The sequence below is a fragment of the Perca fluviatilis genome, chromosome 5, assembly GCF_010015445.1.
Source record: "Perca fluviatilis chromosome 5, GENO_Pfluv_1.0, whole genome shotgun sequence".
Lineage (NCBI taxonomy): Eukaryota > Metazoa > Chordata > Actinopteri > Perciformes > Percidae > Perca > Perca fluviatilis.
Window position 1 is genome coordinate 8,700,406 of NC_053116.1, and position 14,916 is coordinate 8,715,321.

Sequence of the window (14,916 nt, forward strand, 5' to 3'; positions counted from 1 at the left end):
GACTGCCATTTTGAAATGCATGGTGATCAGTAGTATTGATTATTATTTGACAGCAGGATGCCGCTTTGTAATAAGGCCCCCCCTTTATAAAGGCTTTGGAGATCACTAATGGCTTATTAGTCTCGCATCGCCAGACCTCTCTCCGCAGCGCTGTGCAGTAAGGTCTGGCTACAACTCACATGCATTCTGGGATAGGAGAAAAAACCGCTCTGGGTTGTTTGCATTTCTTTTAAACCAATCACAATCGTCTTGGGCGCAGCTAAGCTCCAGACGCAGCAACAGTGGCTCTGCAAAATAGCCTCGGGAAGGAACTTGTTTTGGTGGAACGTGCGTTCAAAAGTTGTTTTAGTCGTGCAACAGGAAACTCAGATTGGACAGATAGTCTAGCTAGCTGTCTGGATTTACCCTGCAGAGATCTGAGGAGCAGTTAACCACAGTCCTCAGAAATCCACCGGAGTTTAGAACGCCAACACAAAGGAAGAGGAAGGGGACTGACACCCGGCCAAAATGAGGGACAGTCACCTGAACAATCCCGGAAGTGGAACGTCGTCGATATAGACTAGCACACAAGTGACACCACACAAGCCTGTTTGTGCCATGCCGAATTAGTGTTTCCCACACATAGGCTAATGTGTGGCGGTGCGCCGCACTATCAACACTGGCCGCCGCACGTTTCATTTCGTTATTATTTTTTTAAACGCTATTTAAAACCCGTTCATTCAGCATTTCCTTTCTCTACTCTCCTCCGTCTCTCTGTCACTTGTGTCTCACTCACGCGCACACACACACACACACACACACACACACACCTAGCCTGTTTATTGTTAACGGTAACGTTACAGTTAAAAGCTAACGAGTCAGGAGCTGATGTTTGAAGTCACAGTGAGTGTGATGATAACGTTACGTTCGTACGAGGCAAAACTCCGCAACATCTCAAACATGTCACTGACGTTACCACTTAACGTTACTTACTTACTCCTCTTCATCCCCCTGTGCGACATAAGGCTGCAAAGAGATCTCTCCATCACATTTATTCCTTATGCTGCACATCTCCCTGTGACAGGTGCATCTTGTCTAGCAGCTCCTCCAACTTTTAGAAACACCAGCTAGCAGGGCCGTTTGTAGCCCAAAAAAGGCCAACTTCTTTTTAGGAAAGACAACACTGTTGTTGCCAATTTGGCCTTTGTTTGTGGTTTGACTGATTCACCTTTAGTCTCTAATCTTTTCAGATGAATTTAAATAAAAAGTTAGATGATTGATCATATAATCATTTTCAAAACACTTAAAACTGTTACTGTTATTTCAGTTTTAAAAGGCAGCAATACATAACACATACAAATCTAGTCTTCATGTGATTTCATACATTAGCAGTAAAATCAATTAATGCATTATAATCCTGATAATCATGAAACCGTGATTATCTTTCAGACTATAACCATACCAACACAATCTATAATCTTTCCATCCCTACTAACAAGTTGAAGCCTATTTTAATGAAAACTTGGCCTGAACGCGGGGTTTTCACATTGCTTTCCAGTTTTTGGACATTGCATAAATGAAATAGTCAAAATGTGCTTATTAGTACTTTGTCTTGCTTTCAAAAAAACTCAAATACAAAACTACGATTTAAAATTATTTATTACTGAACCTTTTTTTAACATTCCAGCAAACATACAAAAAAGCACTATATAACTTAAAGTGCTCATATTATACTTTTTGGCTTTTTCCCTTTCCTTTATCATGTCATATACCTTTTTTGTGCATGTTATAGGTTGACAAAGTGAAAAAGCTCAAAGTCCACCCCAAAGGGACTTAACATCTCCAACAGAAAACACTGTTCACAAACTGCTCCAAACAGCTAGCTTGGCACGCCCTCATACTCATTTTTAGGGGGCTTTTCCCTTTATTCGATAGTGACAGTAGATAGACAGGAAAGGGGGGAGAGAAAGAGAGGGGATGACACGCAGCAAAGGGCCGCAGGTCAGATTCGAACCCGGGCGGCCTCAAAACAACTCTCAACTGACCGGAAAACAAAGAGTTTTCAGCTTTTCAAGAAAACTATGACACATCAAGAGCTGTGGTTTATCTTAACTTCCTTTATTTGGAAGACTAAGCATATGGTAATCACTTCATGAAACCTAAAGATCACAGCACAGATGTAAAGCCAAACTATTTTTTAGGCAAAGAAAGCAACTCATAAGAAAATGACTGAAAATTTAATTAACATTGTAATAAATTAGAGGTGTGAATCTTCACCGATCTCCCGATTTGATTATGATTATCATGTCAGCGATTTGATTCCTCGATGCATCACGATGTGTCAAATACATTTTTACTATTAAAGCCATATAGGATATTTAATTCATAGCTTTTCAAGCTTCAAAAACAAAACATTCTGCTGTAAATAAATTGGATACATAAAACTACAGCACTGAGCACATGGCACTTCCTGAATGTGCAAAACATAACATAATATGTAAACAGAAATGTTGTTATTATTATTAAATTGTAAACAGAAATAATCGATTATGGCCCGGCCAATTATCGATTCAGCATCGTCCATGTCCACGATTCGATGAATCGATTATTTGATTAATTTCAACACTTCTATAATCAATTCACACTACTAGTTGTGATGATAGCTATAGATTTATTACTATAACAGTTCATGTTAAAATCCTAACTCTTGTTGAACTTCATCTGCAGTTTCAGCCACAGGCACAGAGCCGGAGTTTGACCGAAACAACCGGCTGGACATCCGACGAACTTGCTGGAGCAGCTGTCTGAGCTGAGCAGGAATATCTTCATTTCCATGGAGGTAAACCAGAGGGTTGAGAGCACTGTTCAGACACACAAAGCCACGACTTATCTGATGAGCAATGTAGACTCCATTAGACCATTCACGGCATATCTTCTGTTTTTGCAGAACTCTTGACCAGAGGTTGAGGTTCTTCAGTACATGATAGGGGATGTAACAAACAGAGAAGAGAAGAATCACGATGAACAACAACTTCAAGCTTCTCTGTTTCAGTACCTTGTGAGTGGCATTTGTGCGGCAGAGAACGACAATCACATGTCCATAGCAGCCCAATGTGATGAGCAATGGGATACAAAACCCAGTGAATGTCCATCCAAGGCTGTATTTCAGGTAATCATCCACATATATCTTATGGGTAGTATCATAACATTTCCCAGGCTTGTTTCCAAATGTTTTGCTGTAGAACATGTCCGGAAGACTTTGAATGCTCACCAAGAACCAAACCATGACTGAGATCCCCACAGAGTGAGTCAGAGTTAATCTTCCCATCACTTTCACTAGATGGACAATAGCCAGGTACCTGTACACACTTATACATGTAAGGAACCCGATGCTGCCATATAAATTCAGGTTGAAGCAGAATCTTGTTATCTTGCAGAATGTGTCTCCAAAGATCCACTTGCTCTTCATAAAATAGTACACCACCAAAAAGGGGAGTGTGAGCAGGTACAGAATATCAGCAAGTCCAAGATTGAGAACAAACACATTAACGATACCCAGTTTCTTCCAATTCTGCAGCAAAGACTTCAATCCCCATCCATTAGCTAGCAGACCAATGATGAAGACTAAGATGAAAACAGGAGGCAAGAATCTGTGTTCAAAGTCAAAGCTGACGCGAGTACAGGAGGATTTATTCATTCTGTCTTCTGAAAAGAAATTAGTTCCTCTGTGGGTGATCTGGCTTATAAGATGTGAAAGATAATGGGAACTACTATTTGTTCAAGAAAGACTTCCGCTTTCAAGTCCAGTGGGGGAGATCACAGCTGCAGACAGTGGCGGCTGGTGATACATATACAAAACAGTAATTTGAAACTGGGTAAAACAACCAGCACTACTTTATTTAAACAACTATGTATTTAAGAAGAGCGAGACAATACGATACAAGATTCAAGTTACAAACATAAGAAGATAGTGACTCTGACTGAGTTCTTTTTAACTATATCCTCCCAGCCACTACCAAAAAGCAGGTTAACTACTTGAACATACATTTTGCTCTCCTTTCCTTCTGGCCAGCAAATTTCTCAGTAACAAGTCTCTTTTCCATGGACAGCATGGCCAGTGCATTCAGCCTCTCCTGGGTCATGGTGTTTCTGAGAAAAGTTTTTATTCTTTTCAAGGTTGAGAAGCACCTCTCAGCTCCAGCTGTGGTCATGGGTGTGGTTATGACAACTTTCATGAGAGTGACAGTTTTGGAAAAGACTTCTTCAAGATTATTTTCCATAAACAGCTGGACTAGCTCCACAGCACCACGGCAGGCTTTGAACTCTTCCTTGCTGTAGAGGAGACTGAGCTCCGTCTTCACTTCACTTGTCTGGACTTCGGTGATTATTTTTTTCTCTTGTAGCAGACAACATACAGTCCAGAAGCTCGTTCTGTATAGTTTTTGACGTTCCCTTGAATACAGTGGTGCTGTCAAGGTGCTCATTCAAAGCTCCATCAAGAGAGGCAACAAAATCCACCAACCCGCGGGTTATCTGAGCTCTATCTATCTTTCGCATAACAAGAGCGGTGAAGCCCATGGTGAAGCCCCGGGGGTAGCTTCATCCTCGGTCACTGGCCTGCTGCTGGATTTGTAAATCGGGTTGGTCCAGTCCTCTATCCTCTTAACGTCTTGTACATTTTTTATTTTTTTTTGTAAATCAGTGGCAAAATTTGGTTTAACTGCTGCCATTATCTCTACGAAAGTGATTTGTGTGATTGTCAGCTTGCAAGGTTTTGGCGCAGTGACGCGCCTGCGTGAGTAGTGGTCAAGAGCGTAAAGTTGAATGACAGGTGTCGAGAATCAATCAGATTGCATAAAATAACATGTATCCAATTCTGATTCGCCAGGAGGTGAATCTTTAAGAAACCAATTATAGACCAGCTTCAGGTCACATGCTTGCCGAAAGTTTAAGGACTTACATAGACATTCATTTGTCCAGCGTCCCTGCTCATGAAACTGCATGAAACATAGAAAATATTTAACCGATTAACGCCAGTTTTTATGAAATGCTGATGCTCTTATTACAAGCTGGCACATCGTATGAGTAAGCTATTTTATTTTTTATTTCATTTTTATTTATTTTTTATATAATTTTTGTGTTGAAAGGTGCAGTAGGTAAGATTTATAAAACTAACTTATTTACTTACTTAGTCATATTTGCTGAAACTGACCCTATGTTCGAGTAGAACTACATGAAGCAGGTCATTTAAAATAAAATCCAGCTCCTCTGGCACCACCTACAGCCTGTAGTGCGATTTGCAAAGATCCACAGCTCCCTGTTCAGACGCACCAATCAGGGCCAGGGGGGGAGGTGTCTAACGAGCCTACGGGCGCGTCACGTAGTGGTCCAGCACCTTGCATGGCCCGTAGGCTCACCGCTGCTCCTCAGTCAGAAGTGACTGTGGCGGCCGCAAGAGAGAAAGACCTCACGCTCCAGAGTCTTATACAGAAAGGCTCTATAACTGTTGCTAGTTGCTTTTTTGAAGGAAAAAAAAAGTTGCTAAGGGGTCTGAAAAGTTTCGAAATCTAGTGCCAAAGTGGCTGCCCCGCCCCCGCTGCTGTACAGAGGCTCGTACAAAAGAGTATGACATCTTTTGCGAATGCGGGATCTTTGAAAGACACACACATACACAGAGGTTCCTTGATATATAGTTAGATTTTTTGACCTAAACTTATTTTTAAAGGTAAAGACATTTTTATACACAACACACACTTACATGTAAACCTAATTCTTTAACATTTATATTAATGTATTCATAGTCTGTCTCTCACTTTCCGCTTTCTTTGTGTTAACTTTAAACTCTGGTCGCATCGAGCAACATTAACCGGAACCTCTGAGCAACGTTACAGACTGAAAATGGAAAGTTTTAATGAAAATATATACTAATATATATTGTTAGCTGAACTGGGTAACGTTATCACCGTCACTGTGTCACGAGCCAAAGCATTAAGAGACTGTTGTAGCAACCAACGTAATAACTTAGATTAATATAGCACATTTTATTACATCCAAGGACACTTTACACAATTACAGGGGGACACGTGAAAAGAAAATAGTAGGTAGTGTTTCCATACATTGATATATTTGTGGCGGCCGCCACACAATCAATGTTTACTGCCACATACTGCCGTATTCTCTCTCTCTCTCTCTCTCTCTCTCAAACACAACAGACCCGACTGAATAACTTCTCTCTGCAGATTAATTAATGCCATTGATTATTCTACACACTCCAGTACAGTAATGTAGGTGGCGGTATGAGCCTTAAACTTGGTTTGTGATCTGCTAATTAACACACAGAAGAAGAAGTTGCTTTTTCCCCACATCAATCTTTTTCCCCGCAGAGAAGACGGCTGGAGTCCATCTGGAGTGCAGGCGCTAATGGATCCACGTTTGTATCTTGTAAAATACCCCACCAATAATGCCCGGAATGATACCAAACGTCTACAGTAGTACAAATAGTTTCTGTACTTATAAAACGAGGAATTAGAAAGATTGTAACTACACCAGAAGTATATTGAAATAACACTTGCCTGATGGATACTCCTCTTGGCTGCTACCGCGCGAGATCACACACAGAGCACAACATCTATTGCCGGAAAAGACTACTGAAGAATAAGATGCAAGAAGCGAGTGAACAGCAGCTGCTACTACAGCGTGAGGCGATAGGACAACATGCCACACAGTTGGATATATCCCGGCTGCGGTTTAAAGCAATAGATGTTGTGCTCTGTGCAGGATCTCGCGCGGTAGCAGCCAAGAGGAGTATCCATCAGGCAAGTGTTATTTCAATATACTTCTGGTGTAGTTACAATCTTTCTAATTCCTCGTTTTATAAGTACAGAAACTATTTGTACTACTGTAGACGTTTGGTATCATTCCGGGCATTATTAGTGGGGTACTTTAGAGTCCTGCTGAACCCTGCTGCTTCCTGCTACGTCCATCCCTGCTCTGCTGGGCCGTGGTCGCTGCAGGGCGTTACAGGATGTAATGTGTTACATCCTGTAACGCCCTGCAGCGCCCTGATATGACATGAACTACTACGACTACCATTTGAAGTCACTGTTCCATTATTAATGTGACTATTATTGCCACTGTTCATCACATCCCCAACCGGCACCGTCAGACACCGCCTACCAAGAGCCTGGGTCTGTCCCAGGTTTCTTCCTAATAGGGAGTTTTTCCTCGCCACTGTCGCACTGGTTGCTCTTGGGGGAATTATTAGAATTGTTGGGGCTTTGTAAATGATAGAGTGTGGTGTAGACCTACTCTATCTGTAAAGTGTCTCGAGATAACTCTTGTTATGATTTGATACTATAAATAAAATTGAATTGAACTTTACGAGATACAAACGTGGATCCATTAGCGCCTGCACTAAGCTAACCAGCTGATAACACTAACTTGACCTATGTTAAAACAAGGGATAAAAAGCTTATGGGGGGTTGTTTTGGCTCGAGGTCAAGGTGAAAAGCAGCCTAGGGTGAAATTACTCCGAACCATCACTTTAACCAGGGCTGGGCACCGAACGTTGATACTTTTATGGCACTGGAAAAAATACCTGGAGCCTCGAGTATCGAAAATATTTATTTATCTTTCGGTGCCAAATTACGGTTCCGAAAGCATCTGAGCGCATAAGCACAAGTTTATCTGTCCTCTCTGCATATTGACACAGAGCGCGGCGCTCCGACCGACACACACACACACACACACGCAGAGGTGCGGACGGAGTAAACTACGTCGGCTCTGTGGTTTTGTTGAAGTCACAGTGAGTCACGGCAATGCCGATAAAGTGGTTTCAGGTGTGGTTACAGTTTTTCAAAACTTCACTCAGACAGTGTTTGCTGCGATATTATATTATTGGCGAGCCGAAAGCGGTCGTGTGCTGTTGTTTTACACTTCCTCTGAGACAAGCCGGCACAACAGTGGTTATGTGCCCTGATGACTGACTGACAGGCTGAGGTTGTAAAGCAAGGCAACTTTACTTCTACAGCACCTTTCAGCAACAAGGCAATTCAATGACATTCCTTTGCACTTAAGTTAGTTCTCCATTAGTTAAATGTTGACAACAGGGCAGTCACCAAGTTTATTGTTAAAGGTTTGTGTCATTATGCAGTTTTGTCATTTGTTCTTTACATTCCTTAGCATTTTAGTTAGTTCAATATTAGCCTGTACACAATGTAATTAGTTTATTTATTTATTAATTATAATATGTTCATGTTGTGGCAAAAAGGTTTCTCTTTTTTTGTTAATTTTTAAAGTTCGGATTGATACCAATCCAGTATCTGACTGGCGCACCCCGCAACCCCCACCCCCTCCCCTATCCAAAAGCACAACCAGTTTTATTAATGTTACTCTGGGTGAGCAGTGTTACCAGAATTTCTTTATTTTTAACTGTTTTAAATCACAATTAAAGTGGAAAAGAAAAGTTTTGTGTTTAATGTATTTTTGTTGATGTTGAAATCGAAAAAAGTATTGTTAAGGAACCGGCATCGAAACTGAGGTATCAAAATTGGCACCGGATCGAAAGATTTTCAACAATGCCCAGCCCTAACGTTAACATTACCTGCTAGTCAATATCGACTTATGTGTAAGAGACACAAAACAATCCCCACTAGGGTAATTGGGTAAGCAAATTACAAGGCAAACATTTTGCTTTCAATTTAGTTCATGTTCAAGTGTTCAACAAGTTAACAACATATACAGGAACATTTAGGTTTATTTTTTGTTGTTGTTGTTGAAAGATTACATTGTGTGCTGTAACTGGCCCTGCATCCTTATAGCCTTGATGATGGAACTGTGGGCGGTTTGTCCATTTCAGCTGTTATACAAAGTTGCCAAAAATATTTGCAGTACAATTAATATAAGAATTCTGCACCTCTTTCCGCGCATGGAAGCCCCCACCCCCTGGGTCAGCTACCACTGCAAATAGAATCTAATTGTGTGGGAAACACTGAGAATACATTATCCACACATATTTCTAATCAAAAGGAGCATACAGCGAAACAGGCAGTCTTACAAATAAAACTGCTGTGATCATGTTTTTTTTTCACCCATCATCATCATCACGGTTGATCCCATGTGATGAGTTTTAAAGCTTAAAATGCAGCCTACCTGAGTTTTAGGTAAGTGCTGAAAATAGAGAGAGAGATTACCGAGAGCTGGACCGGCTCGTCATGGTGCCATGGATACCACATGGTGAATAGTCAGCAACATGCACACCAATTGCTTGGCCTCCTCTGTGGTGAGGGGAATTAAATCCCCTGATGATCCATTTCAAAAAGCAAGAAAATCTAAATTCCTGCGCACACTTTTCACCTCTGCTTTTGGTTTTACTTATTGATGTCCCTGGGGCCGAAATGTCCACCAATAAAACCAAATGCAGAGGTTAAAAGTGTGTATGCATGGGCCAGGATGAATATTAATGTGCACAAAAGCAGAGCAGTCGCTGGGTCACATGTTTCACACAGGCTGCAATTAGAAAGCGTTTGAGCAGCACTAAAGGACAGTTACAAAGACCAGGGATTAGCTGCTCAGAGAAATGCACTTAGTTTGCATGATAGCACAGATCATCAAAACTATTCCAAAATATGAAATCCAAATACATAAAATTTTCCCTGAGATCAAAAATATAAAATCATATTCATGTATGATGTAGTAATATAATGAACACAAGGCTGACTGTATATACTAACATTTCTATAAATGAATTTAGTTGTGTCGTTGTCTACTCCTCTCGAGTCCCTCATTGTCCATCTAACTCACTGTTAAATTGACAAAATTAAACAGATTTGACGTACAACACTTAAACATTTTAATTTTAACTTTTTAAAATCTGCATTGTTCTACATGAGAGGGATTTTAACACCCGAAAAGTAAAATGTTTTGTTAGATTATAGCAGACTTAATTTAAAGTCACATTTGGTGCTTTAAAAGCTCCAAAGAGCGGACATGTGGATAACCTCTTCTGTGACTTTAAATCCAGACAGCAGTAAATATTGTGGTATTGTACAATTTCTGGATACTCAATTATGAGACTGCTTGTGGATAAAATAACCAGACATAAATATCTATTTTTGGCTAATCCAGCAAATTAAACACCCAAATAATTAAAGTGCTGCATCCTATTGATGCAAAAACTGATATTAAAACGCCAATATCTCCATGAAGCTGTCAAAAGATTAACATCATTGCCCACAATGTCCTCACACCCCCAGAGATGCTACACTCAGTAATTCAGTACGGAAGTGTTTTCAGAAGAGGATCCAAAACGTCAGTGTGATTAAAATATATTACAGCGCAGTCACAGTCCTGCTGCCAGATGATTACGGCACAATTACAGGATATTACATCCTCTGGTTGACAAGCACTGTAGACTTCCCTAATAGAGTCAAATACTCATGAGGTGTACTTGTACTTGAGTATTTCCATTTTCTACTCTTTGTGCCTCCGCTCCATTGCATTTCAGAGAGCAATTTTACTCCACTTTTCTGCCAGCTATTAGATTTTACATACAAAAACAGAATGCTCTTTAAAAATGCGATACAATTTGTATGAAACAATAATTTTAGTCAGTAACTGATTCCTTAAAGACTTATTTTTCTTAAAAAAGAAAAAACATGCTAAAGCTTTAAAGGTCCAGTGTATAATGTGTTTAGTTGTTCATTATCAAAATCGGTGTTGCCTGTTCCCAAATTTGTCCTTTTTCATGAATATTTACCACCACCATCAATTCAAAGTATTATATTTGCATTTGCATGAACTGGGGTAGATGCTCCATATTCATGCGCCATCTTGAAATACGTTAGCCGGTAAGGGACATACAGGACATACTGCTCCGCCTTTCGCGTTTTCGCTGTCACATGATAAAGGAGTCTTCTTCTTCGCCCAGAAAACGAAAAATGATATAGAAAAGAGACCGGCTTTTTGAAGAGTGAAGGCTACCGTAGCTGTAATACGTACTTTGAACTGCGTGGCACGAGAGAATTGATTGCGATATATGATCTCAACACTAGATGGGAGAAGAGAGGTGGGGGAAAGAGAGAAAGCAAAAGAGCTAAATAAAGTTGTTCGTGTCTGAAATGGGCCAGAACTCACCAGCACTGAGTACCGGCACTTCTGATTTTTATCCACATGATCCACTTCTAATTGTTATTAAAAGTATTATTAATAGGTTTTTACTGAATATTTATACCAAAGTAGGCAATATATCATGATTCATAGGGAAAAAAACAAGCAATTCAATTAAAAATCAGACAGACATTCAGAACACTGCAGCGACTCTACCGTGATTGGTAGTTGAATCAGGATCTTTAGATTGAATTGTTGTTGTAGGGTCACCCCTACAAGATACTGTACATCGATAGATATATGAACAAATACAAAGATATTTAGGACACATGCAATATTCATGTCACTGCTGAATTAGGGTACCGGCACCTTTTTTGGTCCAATTCAGGCACTGGTTGTTAGGACTCATGTTTGGAGAGGAATGCCTATAAGATTGCTGATAAAGCTGCTAAACAGTATATAAAGTAATAACAATGATTCACTTCAACCAATACAGAACAGTACAATTCTACTTTGATATTAATGCATCAGTAATAATGCATGAGTACTTACTTTTGATAATTTGAAACTATTTTGCTAATACTACTTGAGTCAACGTTTGAATGCAGGACTTTTACACTATTTTTCCACGGTAGTACTGAAGCTTTTACTGAAGGACCTGCTGCTTCTTCTGTGTTATGTCTGTACAGTGACAACAGGCTTTACTGGTGTTAGCATCACCAACAAGCTTATAAGAGAACAGGATCTTTTTAAACTCCGTGCTGGGGAGATTAACCACCACTCCAGCCGGGGTGGCGGGAGCTTCAACCGTGGGGGACTGGGCTTGGCAGGTTCACGTCCAACTCAGACCAAGAAACAGTGTGGACTGGTAGCTAGAGAGGTGCCAGTTCCCCTCCTGGGCACTGCAGAGGTGCCGCTGAGCAAGGCACTGAACACCTAACTTCTTAGGGGGAGCCCTGTCTGAGGCTGAGTTCCAAACTGCATACTTTTCTATTTACTTTCAGTATGTACTGCAGCTGCCCTTACAAACTACTGTATGTACTGTTGCACACATACAATTGGGACATACTACTTCTTGATAACTTGAACTTTGACTCTCTTGCTCATATACCATATGCTGCGCAAAGGATTGCAGGTCAGAATAGCTAGAAAAACATGCTGGCTTGCATTCTGCAAGATCCAACTGGATGCAGTCGGACATCCTGGTATTTCTTTTGGCCTAATGCATTTGACATACTATGTAATGGGACATACTTAATCTTTTACTTGCATACTAAATAGTATGACAGTATGGGTATTGAAACAAAGGGTGTATATCTGTATAGTCTGGATCAACTGATCCAGACTGAGGTTTAACCATGTATCCAGCTAATATAAATAGCTCATGTTACTGTATTGTGTGAACAGTTAACTTCATTTAATATTGTATGTGGCGTTTTCTTTTGCGGAGTGCAAATCTTCCACCAAAACAAGTTCCTTCCCAAGACTATTTTGCAGAGCCACCGTCGCTGTGTCCGGAGCTTAGCGCCGCCCAAAAATAATAATAATAATAATTTATACTTTATTAATCCCACAAGGGGAAATTCCTTTGTCACACCTTTGTGATTTGTTTAAAGAAATGCAAACAACCCAGAGCGTTTTTTTTTCCTATCCTGGAATGTATGTGTGGTAAAGCCAGACCTTACTCCACTGTGGAGATAGGTCTGGCAATGTGAGACTAATATCTGCATAACCTCATCTGTTACTGAAAAGTGTACAGAATTTAAGAGAGGCAGCTCTCAGATGAAGAAGAGTCATAGAAGACATTTAGACATATCACATCTACAGACAAAACATAATTCAGCAAAGGTAATCAGGATTTAAATCCACTCAACAACAAGGAGTTATTTAAAGGTGGTTATAAAATGTTACATGAGTTAATCGAATTGGTGCTAAAGCTGCTCACATAACCTGAGATTAGAGTGAAGTTAGTGCTCACATGAAACTAATGACCAGTGTGTGATACGTGCACACGATCACGGTTATAAGTGTATTATATAATGAACATGATTTATAATTAGGTGGGCAGTCTCTCTTTAATCATCTACTTTAATTACTCATCTTCATTTCACAACATCCAGACATAGTGCTCATCCTCCACACAGACGTCCGCCCTAAGATCATAAGATCTAATACATATTTACAGTTAGTCAACAAACACAAGTTTAAAAAAAATGAGGCTATTTCTGAGGTTAAACCAATAACAACTTTTCTATATGGCTGCTTTGATAGTGCCCACACTCAACTCTTACCTTTTTTTCCCCCCTCAAATTTAAGTGATTCACTTGTTTGTTATCCAATGTAAGCACATTTTGAAGACACGTCTGTAAAATAATTCAAAGTAACTAGTTATTTAGCATGTTATCCATAAGCTAATTCTGTGCTATTGAAAATAAGGATTTCTTCTGTAAATGTATATGTTGGACATGAATGTTCATGACTCAGACTCTTGATTTATTATTCCACGTCAATAGACCATTTTCACGGCAGACATGTTGACATGTCATAGTAGGAAAAGCACAGGTGTATTCCAAACCAATAATGATGGCTGCATTCCACTTAGGAGAGGTCCTGGTATTGTGCATGCTGACTCACTGAACTAGCTTACTGGGACACTTGATGAGAATTGAGCAATTGTTAAAGTGATGGTTCGGAGTAATTCACCCTAGGGTCCTTTGCACCATGACCTCGAGCCAAACACCCCCCCGGAAGCTTTTTTCACCTGGGTCGAACATTGGGAGAGTTAGCTAGAGTAGCGTTATCAGCTGAATAGCTTAGCGCAGGGGCTAATGGACCCACGTTTGTATCTTGTAAGTTACCCCACTAATAATGCCCGAAATGATACCAAACGTCTACAAGTAGTACAAATAGGTTATGCTCTCATAAAACGATGGATTGGAAAGTTTGTAAGTACACCAGAAGTTTATGAACACTTGCCTGCTCTCTTCAGCTCTCTGTTGCTGCTGCTGCTGCTGCTACCTGCAGTTAGACGAGTGCTTAGGGCCGTCTACAAATTACTACACCGAAAAGAGATACAACAAAAATATGTATTAATTTAATGATTAAATAAGGTAATATCTCCAAACTTACCTCAATTATTACTTGTCTCCTGCTAGTTATACTACAGCACTTACTTTAAAAAAAAAGTTAAATTAAAAAATATTTTTTTCTTTTCGGTGTTGTAATTTGTAGACGGCCCTAAGCACTCATCTTACAGCAGCAACAACAACAGCAGAGAGCAGAAGCAAGCAGGCAAGTGTTATTTACATAAACTTCTGGTGTACTTACAAACTTTCCAATCCATCGTTTTATGAGAGCATAACCTATTTGTACTACTTGTAGACGTTGGTATCATTTCGAGCATTATATGAGGTCATAGATACAAACATGGATCCATTAGGCCCCGCTAAACTATTCAGCTGATAACTTTTCTAATGTTGGCCAGATGATCATGCAAATAACTAACGCTTACTTAATTTAGCTGTAGCTTTTCCTACTATGACAAGTCAAAATGTCTGCTGTGAAAAAGGTCCCATTGTGGATTGAGAAGAATGTGTGTCTAACAGCCAGATAAAGAGCAGACTGAGTTGCATGATAGGTTGACATCAGTATGTTAGCTCCTCTGAACAGTCAAGTTATCTCTTTGAAAGATACTTTTTTTTTTAAATTAGAGCACTTATTTTTTTATAAAATATATTTATTTTCAATATTATTGACTGTATGAAAAACATCAATCAAATTTGTAGGGTATAAGCAGCAGTGGTGTAATGTAATTTCATTACTTCATTCAAG

The 14,916-nt window shown here is 39.8% G+C and overlaps 1 protein-coding gene across 1 annotated transcript; it reads right to left on the reverse strand.

The window, feature by feature from the left end:
- Positions 1-2,559: 2,559 nt before the first annotated feature.
- On the reverse strand, positions 2,560-5,078 carry LOC120559289 (P2Y purinoceptor 1-like). The gene has a single exon (XM_039800911.1). It carries the CDS (start codon positions 3,674-3,676, stop codon positions 2,672-2,674), a length of 1,005 nt encoding a protein of 334 aa, XP_039656845.1. The 5' UTR covers positions 3,677-5,078; the 3' UTR covers positions 2,560-2,671.
- Between the last annotated feature and the right edge of the window lie 9,838 nt (positions 5,079-14,916).

Bases quoted from the DNA above. Each gene is read 5' to 3' on its own strand.
- LOC120559289 (XM_039800911.1), bottom strand. From the start codon at position 3,676: ATGAATAAATCCTCCTGTACTCGCGTCAGCTTTGACTTTGAACACAGA.